Raw genomic sequence first — 13,817 nt, 5'->3', positions numbered from 1 at the left:
TTATTTTGCAAATGTAGTAGATAAAATTGTTGCAAGCATCACTGCCCTTTTTCCAGGATTCTTTAAGAGGTCGACAGGGTTATTTATGTACTTGTTGATAGTCAAGTCCTCTGGGTGAACCATGTATATTTATCAGCAAAGGTGAGCTTTACAATATTGGTGAGTCATCCCTCCTGGGATTGCTCAATTTATGCGTGACATTAGCACCAGGGAGCATAAGAATAAACACCTTAAAACCATACTTAACTCCATATTTATGAGCTGATAATCTCAAGCAAGTATTCCCTCTCTGTGTCTGAGTTCATGTTTGCTTGGATGTGTTTTCTGTTTTGCCCCACCTCACTTTACAAGGTCCGTAGAGGCTAACTGAAAGGAAGGCAAATCACACCCCATTATGGTTCCTGTTGACTTTAAACTGTCAAAGAAGATATCCAAAACTCTGTTGTCAATTTTAAAATTCATCTAAAAGATTAAAGGGAGGTGTCCTGGTGAGTTGTAATGGTGACTCGAAGGGGATGGCATTGAGGAGGGAAAGCTTACACTAAAAGATTTTAATACTTGAAAATCTTAATTATGTAATATGGTCATGAACTTCTGTACCTGTGTCATTTAAGTCTGGAAAGAAATGTTTCCATTTAGGCCCTTCTGTGTCCCTTCTGTGTCTTCTGGTGCCAATCAACAGGCGTCTTGGTAATACATTTCTTCATGCCAATGACTCTCATAAAACCTCAAGTGGTGCTTCGATTAATGACACAATCATCACAAACTAAAGAAGTAAAGGCAAATATATTTCATAGGTATGATTAAGCCATCCTATTGTCCTTTAATAATTAAATTGCTTTGACTAACCTTCTAACATGGTAGTATTTTAACCTGGCTCTAGTAAGTCATTTTTACCTGTGTGGTTGTTTGTTGTCAGTCTTGTCAGTTTATCTCTGGATCATCCTGCGGAAAGGAAATGTGTGTCTTATATTTGTGCATGGAGTAACCTTGTTTAAAGTATTAGGATTTTAGTTTAAAGTAAATTTATTGCATAAATAGCATTAATAATGAATATGATGCATATAAAAATAGAAAAGGTGGTTTAATACTGACACTATGCAAATTGATGACTCATTAAAGAATTTAAAAAGATGTATTCTTCTAGTTATAAAGATAATTATTATGTAAACATGAGCAAGGCAGTTATAAATATCTGCTTGGGTAACCACAGAATATGCATACTCATACATGTGGGGTGTGTATATTTGTCGATGTTGGTGGAAAAAATATCTTGCTATTGTTGAGGCTGGCCTCAAATTCCTGGAATGCAGTGGCTCCTGCAGATTCTGGAATAGTGAAGAGGACAGGCACATGCCACCACACCAAGCTTTTGAAATGTTTCAGTGAATATTCTTAGGATGGATATTCTTTACAGAATTCACATTGTTTTGCCAATGTTTTGTATTTCAGAAAACAGCTCTATAAGGATTCCCAGTAATGCGGGATTCATTTTTCATTTCCTTTATCATAAATTCACTCTAAAGTTCTAGGTTTTATATATTATGTGCTTTGTTCTACATTATAAAATGCTACCAGTGCAGTAGATTTTTGTGTTTCCTATGCTCCTGCAGAGATTTTAATTCATGCAACATCATTCCCTGACTTACCTTCCTTCAGGAATGACTACTTCTAATACCACATAATCAATTCTATGCCAAGGGAAATTAAAGATTATTGTGTTACTATTGGAATATGTCTTTATGTGTAATAAGGAGAAATACCTATCTCATAAATAGAAAGATATGCAAAGGAACATTTAATGGTATGCCAGAAGGGTTGTCTTAATTTTAAATGGCTTTTTTCCCTTTTTGTAATATATACTTTTGTTGGTTTAAATTTTATTTTGAATGAAACCTGATGTCTGATGTAGGTCTTGGAAAGTTAATCATTTTATAACTTTCATTTAATCAACATTCTCTTTAATCTCCTTTTAGGCAGCCAAGGGCAGTTTCCACTAACTCAGAATGTAACGGTTGTTGAAGGCGGAACTGCAATTTTGACCTGCAGAGTTGATCAAAATGATAACACCTCCCTCCAGTGGTCAAATCCAGCCCAACAGACTCTGTACTTCGATGACAAGAAAGGTGAATATATTTTCTCAGAAATGTTTTAAACATGATCTGAAATACCCTAATTATAATGAATTTATTTTCCTAAGACGATTCAAATCATTCCTTTTGATTACTAAATGGCTGCTGCTTGTACTTAAACATGATAAATATTAAATACTTTAGTTTGCATGTCATAAACACCAACGATAACCTGTGTCAACTTTCTAATAAAATAAGCAGCTTCAATTTTATTGGAAAATGCCTTTTGTGCCTCCTCCTTCTAGATATCTTATCATTACACCCTTGCATTTGGGAGCTCTCTTGTGGATAGAGTGAAGTTTTTCTCATACTGGGTAATATGCTGTCATTTTGTGATCCCAATTTTACATGTTTAAAGGATGACTTCATTTGAGGAAGTTTTATTTTATAGATTTCTTCCCATTAATTGGAACAGCCAGAAAAAACTATGGATATGACTTATCTATTAAAGATAAATAAAAGTGTGTTTAAAATCTTAAAATTCATTAGGAAGCTCTATTATGTGCGCCTAAAAGGAAAGGAGAATTGGACTCCCCTAAATAACTGAAACTTCTAATTAGATGAAAACATAGATTGTTGTTTAAAAGTTTTCTTAGTGAAGAAATCCGCACTCTACAACTCAAGCAAAAATCTAATTATATATATGTATATATATATACATATATATAATTGTTACTGCTTCACCCACTATTATAACAGTATATGAAATAATGTCATGAAGTCTAATTAAAACATGGAAACATTTGTAAGTAAATTGCATCACACAACATAGAAAATATGATTTAGAAATGTCATATTTTAAAAAATAGTTTTTACATCTCATTATTATGAAATATTTTAGATAACAATAAGACAACCTAAAACTCAGTTTAATTTTTAGCTATTAAAATTTTGACCAAACAAAATATAATAAAAATGAGTAGCCCACTTAAAACATATAATTCCTGTTTTACATATTGGTGGACTTTTAGCTTCATTGTTTTATCATTTCCTCTTATGAGTGAGGCATGTATTCCAAGACAACCAATATTCAGAGTTTTTAGATGGTTTCTAGGTATCCAACGCAGGTCACCATAAAAGTAAGTACTTCATCAACTTAGCCCTTTCCCAGAGAGTAGTCTTTTGAATGTATAAAATACTACCAAAGATAAATTTGTCAGAATCAACAGACATGGATAATATAACATTAGATCACTCTATTTTTGTTGCACATCCTTCTTGCTGTATAATAAGCTCTACTTTTAAATGGATCCTATACTTCATCAGGAGATATCTGAGAGTGTACTTAACAGTGGACATCTACAATTCAGCGGTTACTTCCTCAAGCATAAAGACAGAATCTATATTAACAGCTTTGCCACTGTTTCTGTGGTTTCATAAGTTTTCCTTTACAGAGCATCTAAAACTGGAATTGATTCTGAGTTTTTGAAGCTAATGCATTTTTCCTGTCATAAATAGAGCAACTGGCAATACAGTGTCTGCCAGGGGTTGGAAGTGGGCAACTCTTATTCTGCTGGTTAATTGTGCAGAGAGGAAAACTGAGTACATTTGCAATGTCTACCTATATATTCTTGCAACTTTGGATGGCTGTCAAACACCTAATGCATGTACACTTACTAATTCTCGAGGCTTTCAATCGTTTCACTGTTCCTTTTCTAAATCAGAGCTTATAGTTACCTTGCAAAAACCCAGCGCTCTACTCCCTCTATCCCATCACATCTCTTTTTATTGTATAACAGGCTTCTGGCTGTTCTTTCAGTTAATTTACTAACAGCGACATTATAGTAGAAAGAAGTTTGTAGAGAAGCTCTTTTGAATAACCTGTCAAACATGATCATTCCCCTGTCAGTGATTCAGTTCTATATGATATCTTAACTGACTAGATATCCAGCAGTAATGCGCCTCAAATATAAGAATTTTAAAATGATGGCATTTTGCAAGGTTTTGAGTTGCACTTTTCCCCCACCCTGTTTGTTCTGCTTTTGTCTATCTGGTTTCCTGATTCCTGGGACTTATCTTGAATCAACAAGTGTGCAAAGTTATGTTTAACATATTTCAGAAGCCAAGCATGTGTGATACCAGTAAAAGCATGCATGTTTCTTTTCCTTGCAGTTTATTATCCATCCCTGTAAGTTGATTGCTACTGCTGAAAGCTCTAGCATATGCCTGTTTAAAGGTTCTATCTGAGCACCAGCATCATTTCTATATCAGATTGTGTTGCCAGTGATCAGTGATACAGACACACACACACACACACACACACACACACACACACACACACACACCATCTAGGATGTATTTCAAGTTTAATTGTTCAAAATCCTTTAATGCTGGCAATGGTTCTAAAAATAACTAACATTGGGACTCTTTGGGGCAAACAAGTCTATGTTCATATGAGTTCTGAATCCATAAACTGGGATTTCTGTGCTGTGATAGGTTACAGAAAACATGAAAAAGACAGGAAAAGGGGGAAGGGTACAATATGGAAGGTAAGGGAAGACACAGGAGTAGAAGGGGAAAGGGAATGGAAGAAAATGGAAGAGTGAGGAAGGGAAGAGAGAAAGGTACAGGATCAGTTGGAGGGAGGGGGTTAAACACTCAACAGAATATACCAAGCATTACTGCTACTATGACCTCTGTCTGTGAAGCATTCTGGGTACTAAGTCAGCTACTAGAAAGGGAAATTCTTAAGTCCTCAGTTAGGATAAACGAAGAACTTGGGATGGCAACCAATTCAACTCCAGATGGTAACCAATTCTCCTTGGATTTAGAGAAGACTTACATATTTACAATCATGAGCTATTATAAAGCATGTCTGATATTGAGCAGGTGACAGTCAGCTAGAAGAATTAAGCTGGAATTTGCCAACTGTGAGCATCCAGGAACATTGTTATGGAGGCACATGTGGTAACTGAGAATATTGGATAATGTGAAATTTACTTCACCGTATTTCTTCTTCAAGTTAAATGAAAATTACAATCTCTTCTTCATTTGGAAAGTTTATCATGATAAGGAATTTCCACAACTATTAATGGAAACAAGATATCCAAAGCTAAGGAAAGTTATTCCCAAACCTACGGCTCAGGAGAACAGTAAAGGGATTTAAATCCTGACTTTGTTTGTTAGAAACAAAGATGTCCTTGACTCAGGACCTAGAGGAAAAAACAAAACAAAACTCCGGGTCTTGTTCCCCACCTGTTTTTGTTACATTGTTTGAAACAAAGTCTTACATACCCTGGGCTGATCTGCAAAGCCCAGTAAGGCTGAAAAGGACCTGGAATTCCTGGTCCTCCTGTTACCACCTTCCTGATGCTGGGATTAAAAACAGACATCATCAGATCCCACATGCTGACTCTGAATTTTTTTTGTCCCCACTGTTAAAATTTTACATATAGAAAGGCAAAGAGAACAATTACATGGTCTTATTCCTGGGCTCAAAAATTCAGTAGCCATGTGCCATATTTGTACTTAGATTCTTTTAAAAATTATAGATTCTTAAAATTCCCCTGCTTAAACACAGCAGTCGCATACTAAACAACTAACACTTAATCCTTGGAAACATGGTTATGGAAGTAAATTTGCTCTTTGTCTGGCATTGCGACCTGGTTGGGTTATAGACACAGGGACTAGAATATAAAGCTGGCAAGGAAAAATCACATGGCTGTCACAACACAGGCATTAAATGTTAAATAAATAAAAATCTGCTATTGAAATTATAGGCTTGGAGTCACATATAACTTTTGACCCTGCTACTGATACCAGTGTAGACTAATAGAAGTTGATGATGGACACCTATTGGAACATGATTGGTGTTTGGAATGACAGTGCATTTTTGATAGGTTCCTATCTGCATTGTGTATACTGGAAGATAAAATATCATTAACCTTTGAAGTAAAAACTCAATTACAATCCTAGTACTTTGTGAACAGCTTATTGAGAAATCATTTTCTTTTGTACCTAAGAACTCTAGAAGTAAACTCTAGAAGAGCTGTAGAGAATGCTGTGGAATATGTTGCTCAGGCAGCATTAGCTTGTTAGGACCTTCTTTCAATATATACAAACCTCATTTCCACTGTTGTAAATAGTTGGTAAGCAGATGGAATCACTCTAGCATGTAAAGACTAAGAAAAAGGGATATCAGCGGTCATTTTAACCCCAAAGATATGCTCTTTGGTATTTGGCATTAGAAATAAAAATAAATGAATTAGATCATAGTACCATTCCTCTGTAGGGAAAGTATAAAAAAACAATTGAAGTAGCAAAAGTTGATCACTTAATTCTCAGAAAAGAATACTTCAATCCATTCCTATTGAAAAATCCTTTAGCAAACATGTCTAGGAGTAGAGTGCATGCATTCCATAGCTGTAAAGCTGTGTGCTGAAATTTGTCTTCATATAAAAATATAAAATACATCAGTCTGGGGTATTTTACTTTCCAAGATTTTTGATGAGGAGATGGTCTTGCACACTCTGCAAGCATAAAGCCTAGAGGCTAGATCCCCAACACTCTTATAAAATGCTAGGCAGGTGTGCTGAATTTCTGTAATACCAGCACTTGGGATACAGATATAGGGGATTCCCACATAAAGCAGCCAAATCACCAAGCTCAAGATTCAGCAAGAGCCTGTCTCAGTAAATAAGGCTCAGTTATGTAGGAAGACACTGAAAACAGTCTTTCCATTACACACATGCATAGACAAGTCATCTTTACATAGGTATAAGCATGAATACACCTGGGCATGCATTCTTTTTACACATACCCTTGCAAAAAAAATGGCCCAATATTTTCACAAGCTTCCTAAAGGAGTGAAAATAAAAATCTTCCTAAAGGAAAGTCCCAAACCATTTGTGTTGATTAACCAGTTATTCTACTGATGATTTTACATTAATATTGAGGACAATGGAAGAGGAACATGAGTGAAGTTTCCTAAAACAAGAATGATAAAGAGAAGAAAAATGAGGTGAATTTTAAATGAAGGTAAACTTCTCATGGCTTCATACCAATCAATGACACTCCATAGTGACTGTCTGTGCACCTGGTATCAATCAACTTGTCAAGCTTAAAATTTTAAAGATAAGCGAAGAAGGCAGGTGTCAAGATAGACAGTATTACATTTCCTTTTACCTTCTTCTACAAGTTATTTTCTCTGTTCAAAGTAATATACAATTAATATTGTTGTCTCATATCTCCATAATAATTTATATAATTGTTAAATAGCTTTCAATATGTTTGGCATGTCTCACCTGAACTCTTATCCCTAGTCATTGGTTCAGAAGGCTTTCCATGCTTTCCATAAAAACACTCTTGCCATATTGTCAATAGGAACCTTACATAGGTTGCTTTGTGCAATGACCAACCTTCAGTTTCAATTGTCTACTACGGGTGATATGGTGTTGTGAAAATGACTTCATTTAGCCTTTATCATTTTCTTTTTCTGTCATAAACAGCAACACAGTCTAGAACACTACTCCAAAGACACTTCCTTTGTAGATGATTTTGCCAGTGTACCTCTACCTCAACCCTACACACCACATTAATTAGTATGTCTTGTAGCAAATACTTACATATACTAACGAAAAGGAATCATGTTTTATTTGGAAACTAATGTTACAATTGAGTTCAATAGAAAGTGCAAACTACATATAGAAGAACAAATGTACTCAGGGGCATCTCCTCAAAGAAAAAATGTAAAAGATTCTAGGGAAATGATCCTACATATGGGCCTAAAGAAGCAACAGGATGTACTTCTGGCTACGGACTGCAGAAGAGGGGAAGAGTGCCCAGTGTGGAAATATGCAAAATTGTATGTCATTCTTTTCAGACTCTGACCTCCTGTCAGTGTCTTTCATGGAAACTGTATGTCAAGACTTCCTGAATACATCACTTCCTGAAGGAGGATAAACAAAAAGGAACATGTCCAATATATAAGGCATACAAATCCATTAGGGATTTGTATTGCCCTGTGTTCACAACTGTCTTCAACAGCACTGCTCCTTTAGTAACAAAATAACATTCTGAAAAATTACTTTGATAAAATACTATCCTCCAGAAAGGTGAAGTAGATGTTAAACTTCCCTTTCTGTTGGTGATGAAGCTATTTGCATTAAAGACATGGAAATGCTCAGTTGTACAGTATGCAATTATTGCTTCCACTTTTCTATGATTATATGACTTGAGTCCAGCACTTTCAGAAAACATATCAACATAATCTTGTAAATGCTAAGCTATAGCAATATCAATGCTGAGCAGTTGTTATTATACTTGCATAGCTGAATGCTTCTATTTGGGGACATTCAAAATTCCTCAGAATTTCCCATATTTAACATTTTATGATTGCTAGTTTTGATTTATATAGAAAAATTCTATAGTGTCTTTCAAATGATTTACTTGAAAATCAATATTCTGTAAATAAACCAAATATTAAAGTACTAAGATTGTTTGAATGAGAATGGCCCTATAGATCCATTTGAATGTTTGGTCCCTAGTTAATGAAACTATTTTTAGAGCGACTTGAATATGTTACCTTGGTGAAGGATATATAGTCTTAAATTCTGTGTGTGTGTGTGTTTGTGTGTGTGTGTGTGTGTGTGTGTGTGTGTGTGTGTGTACACACGCATGTGTGTGTTTGCCTTTAAGTGCCAAGTTGCCATATGCCACCTATATAGGAATTGTGATATGGATAGCATATATAAAAGTTATTAAGGCAATATATAGCTTAGACAGGCAATATAATTCTAATTATATAATAAAATTTTATATAGGAGGTATACGCTCATCAAGTGCCTCATAAAAAAGTGTAACTGGTCCAGTGGCAGGGGTGCTGATTGCTTTGATTCTCCTTATTAATTGTTTCTGAATTTCATAATGTTCAATATTGTTTTGGCAAGTATGTTATCTAGAAATAATGCATTGAATTTGAACCCCTGCAACAGGGTCTGAGGTAATAAGTTAATGCTAATTTCTTTGGTAATAAGTTAATGCAACTGCCTCCTAATCATTAACAAAATAAGAACAGTAATGGACAAAGAAAAGCAGCCATACTCTTAGTTACTCTTAGCTAAAACCACCTTCTAAGAAGGAAGCAAATAAGACAGGAGCTGTTTATTCTACTATGCACAGGGAATTATAGCCATAGTTTATATACCAGATGTTATATCAGGGACTCTTCTTCCCTCCTTGCCTGTATCTGAGCAATTATAGATCTGTGATAATGGCCATGACACAGTAACCTCATTCATGAAGCTTTTACTAAATTCTGTGAATTATTGAGAGACATAGATTGCTCAGTGAAACACAAAATATATCCATAACCGATAACATAGATGAATCATTACATAGCATGAATCATTACATAGCTAAAATAAGTCATATTTCATTGTTAGCTTCTACATTCTAGTATATGAAAAAGCTAGGCTACACGCTGAGAAAATATAGGAAACTATTATTAAGCTCATAGTATTTTATTTTTTGTAACTACAAATAAAAAAATAAGTTTATGAGGATGAAATTATTCATAGTCCAGTGATTTAAATTTTAATGTGACTTTATTGTTTCTTGTCTGTTAATTTTCTAAGCTCTTTGAATTGACAACAGCATTTGTTATGGGAAATAACATTTGAGTTGAACTATTTCTATGTCTTATACTAATAGCAGTTATAGTAGAAAAATGAGTCTCAGACAAGTGCATCGACAGAAATGGAAGAGATTTTGAAGCAATTTCAGCAAGCTTAAGTTTCTCATTTTAAACTTTTATACAAAATGAGGCAAATTTTGCTACAATTTCAAAATTCATCTTCAAGCCAGTGTTAGTAGCCATTCCAGTATTTATCCTATAAACTTGTGAAGAAATGCAATTTTGGATGAAAGAAACCAATTCAAGATTCATAGATTTCTTCATGTATATCTTTTATGAAGAAATATAAAATGTAAAATAAATTGTCAGTGCTGTAAGTTGATATAGGAAAATACTTTGTAAATGGGTAACAAGATAATTACCAACATCAATGATAAGTGCACTTAATTTATAGCTATCTTATGATAAATAATTGTAGAAATTCTGTTATTACAAGCTCTTTTGTTTTATTTGTTTGCCATTTGATCCTACAATTACAAAATGTACTGCATTCCTTGATTGAAAAAAATTAAGATTTTTGAAGATACAAATAATTATCATAAAACAAGAAGGCTGCAAGTCTATATATTTACAAATAGAAAATGTTCTGGTGGGCATTTGATTAAATCCACTTGAAAGTTAATGTGCAATTACACTTTAAGCCAACTTTGTAGCAAAGGAAATGAGCAAAGTGCTTGAACTGAAAAACTAAAAAGCCTTCTATAAAAAATTACCATATATCTATGGTTTTACACTTAGGCCAAGATACAGATATGGAATTATAATAAACAGTTCCTATAGAAAGACTAAAAAACTGCTGGACAATGATAAGTCCTTATTCCAAAAACTTCCAGCAAATTGGAATCATCAACTCAAAATAGAAAAAGGATTTCAAGATTGCCTTTAAAGATATGGCAGAACAATTTGCTGCTGTTTCAGACAAAGTTGGAAGCTTTCAGTGCATTTTGTTCTTAAACTCCCATCTGACACTTTTTCATCCAACAGAATATACTGGGAAATAGCATCTAGTATATTTTAGTTAACAGGGCCCAAGAAGCTTTAACTCAGAGTACTCACAATGGTGAAATTGTTACTTGCATTTTCACACATGAATACTGAAGGAAAGGAACCTAGCAACACAAATAATATCTGAGGTGGTGAGGTGATGTAACAACATGAAACCAGGAGGTATGACTAAACAATGTGAACCTGACCTGAAAGACCTTGTTAATCAATTTATTAGTGTAGTGTTGTGTATCCTCAGGAACAAACAGAAGCTAAGAATAGGACACTTAGAGTTACTCAATAGAGGAAAGGCAAAGGATGCGAAGCATTTCCAACAGAACTTGAGGGAGAGTCCACAGGTCATAAGTGAATTGACAAGGTGACTGAGGGAAGTAAGCCTGGCTTTCCTATGAACTGGAAGATCCAGTAGACTTTGTTTTGTGCTAACAGTTTGAAGTCTAAGCATGGTGGAGAACCAATGTTGGAAGCAGGATGGAGAATCATGGATGAAATTAGGAGACTATCACATTCATAAGCAAAGGGACTGAAAATAGTCCAAAATGATTACCAAATGTGACAAGGAAAACTGAGAGAGGAATAGCTACACAGTCCTTATATGTCTTGTCAGCTACTGGCAGTGTGCTGGCAAAGTGAGTAGCAGACCTCATGCCATTGAAGACCAATTCATTTGACTGAGAAGCAGTTGGAACCCTCTTAGAATATAGAAAAAGTATTCATGTGAAAACTAGGAATTTGGAAATTATATTGGTGAAAAATTGACTAGATGTATAATTGTGACACACATGATTCTGCGTCAGTGAAATCATTAATGTCTCAAGACTAAGAAAGAATGGGATATCCTGAAAGGAAGTAGTTACTCTCAGAGAGGAAAAAAATGTGAACTGTTTATATTTTTAATAGTGTAATCATGAATACTTTCAACTTTAAGAGGAATAATTTATTCTGAAAATTGACAGTCCTCTCCCATGAATATATGTCTGACATTTTGAGGTACTGCTTGGCTGAATGCTTTAAAACAACATAAAAAGGATGGGTTTCAATAAAATCAATATGAGTGTGTGATGAGTTCATAGTAGAAAGCAAAGGACACCATAAAAAGTTAAACCTCACCAACATGACTGCCTACACATATGCTAAATGAAGATGACACCAAATAACATGCTGATGTGGACTGGGAAGCAGGGAAGCCTCAATCTTAAACAAAGATCTACATTCAAATAAAGAATGCAGAGAAGAGTGGAAATAGTTGTCCTGAGGGAAGAATAGTCCTATGGGTTATCCAATAGCAAATTGTCAGCCCTGAATACCTACATGCAACTCACATTATACAGACTGAGAAGATTGTATTTAGGAATATATGTGCATATACCTATACTATACCTATATCTATGCCTATGACTACATCTACACCTTTACATATATGCATGTAATAACAATTATTGCAATCCATAAATTTGAAAGAGAGCAAGAAGTAATATATTGGAGGATTCCGAGGGAGAAGTAAAAGAGAGATATGTCATAATTATATCATGAGCTCAAATTGTTTAAAAAAAAGTTCAACTTAAGAAATTTTAGGGACGTTAAAAGGCAGTAAATTTTACTACTTAGTTTCCAATTATTAATAGGTTTTACTATTTAGCTTCTGTGTAGTAATGGACTATGTTACAAAGATATGTGAAGGCTAAATATGGGCAATGAAAAATGAATGATTCACTGGGTAAATAAGAAAGAAAAAAAGTTTTACAATGCATCAGTGGGGTAGGGTGTTATGCATGGATTAAACCAAAGCCAAAACTTGTGGCCACTATTAGACCCAAAAGGGCACCCTGTTTCCTTCTTTCCATGAAGTTCGGTCTCCTGTCATTCCGTGTCTGTCTGTCTGAATGTGACTGAATAACATAAGACGAGAAACAATTGGGAGAAATTCCCTCTGTGGTCTTCTTGTGAGGTCATAGAGTTAACTACATAGGGTACCTAGAGTGAAAATTATTAAGATGTAATAAACCAGGATGAATAGCAAGCTTGTTCATACAGCATCTTAAAGAATTATCTATAGGATTTGCAACACACACTCTAATTCACTTTCTCAAAGTATGTTACTACATATAGACACATTTACTAAGTCAGGTATGGAAGTTTGAATTTAGTGTTGCATATATATATATATATATATATATATATATATACATGTATATATATACATATATATCTTTTTATAAACGTAGTATAAAAACCAATTTCCATTGAGAAGTATTCTAATTAATAATTACTGTGCTCCACAATTTCAGTAATATATTTTGCAAGTAAAATAATATAGCTGAGATTAGTTTTATAATTGTATCATGACAGCATAATTACTGACCTCTTTATTATCACATACTTACAGAAATCCAGAATAATTATCAAAACCTTTCTCATTCTGTGTGACTCATTTGTTATATATTTTTCAAGCATATTATCATTCACTTTACTTGGAGCATTGTACAATGCCAATGAGTTAATTACTGGATATGTGTAATTATTGGCAAGCCTGACTCTACTTTGCACAAAGTGCTGCCACTGTACTATTTAATGAACAAATGCTCTTCAACTTAATCATTACTTTGTATTCTGCTTCTGCAAAAATAAGCATAAATCACATGTTCGCATTTCAATCATTAAGACAACAGTAAGGAAATGAATGGTTTTTCTGATCGTAGGATTTTATGATTCTTTTTGTTCCAAGAATCTTTATATCATTTATTCTTTCATGCTTGGCACAAACACATATTATAAGGACTGTTTTAAAAGGCTGAATTGTTAAGAAGTGAAATGCTTCTTTGTTTCTTGAATAGCACAACAAATGATTCTCCCTACAGTTAAAAAATAATAGTGGAGAACGGAAGGAACCAGGGAAGCAAAGAATAAATATTTTTCTTTGAATTGAACTATGGGGAATTTGTGGGAGATTGACTGCATTGTTGGCTCATTGATTACTCAGATGGTAGAAAGACATTCTCAGTGTGTGCACCTCTGTCCTAATGAAAAAGACAATTAACCCACCTCAA

The 13,817-nt window shown here is 34.3% G+C and overlaps 1 protein-coding gene across 3 annotated transcripts in view; it reads left to right on the top strand.

Annotated features, from left to right (window-relative positions):
* Positions 1 to 13,817, top strand: part of Cadm2 (cell adhesion molecule 2) — an 863,789-nt gene that overhangs the window by 661,586 nt on the left and 188,386 nt on the right. For all 3 annotated transcript variants that reach the window (XM_051191742.1, XM_051191739.1, XM_051191743.1), the window contains one exon: positions 1,977 to 2,126. In XM_051191742.1, coding sequence (XP_051047699.1) covers positions 1,977 to 2,126 — 150 coding nt within the window. The remainder of the gene's footprint in view (positions 1 to 1,976; positions 2,127 to 13,817) is intronic.

The sequence above is a fragment of the Phodopus roborovskii genome, unplaced genomic scaffold (genome assembly GCF_943737965.1).
Source record: "Phodopus roborovskii unplaced genomic scaffold, PHOROB, whole genome shotgun sequence".
Taxonomy (NCBI): Eukaryota; Metazoa; Chordata; class Mammalia; order Rodentia; family Cricetidae; genus Phodopus; species Phodopus roborovskii.
Note: the sequence above shows the minus strand (reverse complement) of the source record. Positions and strands in the feature narration are given on the sequence as shown.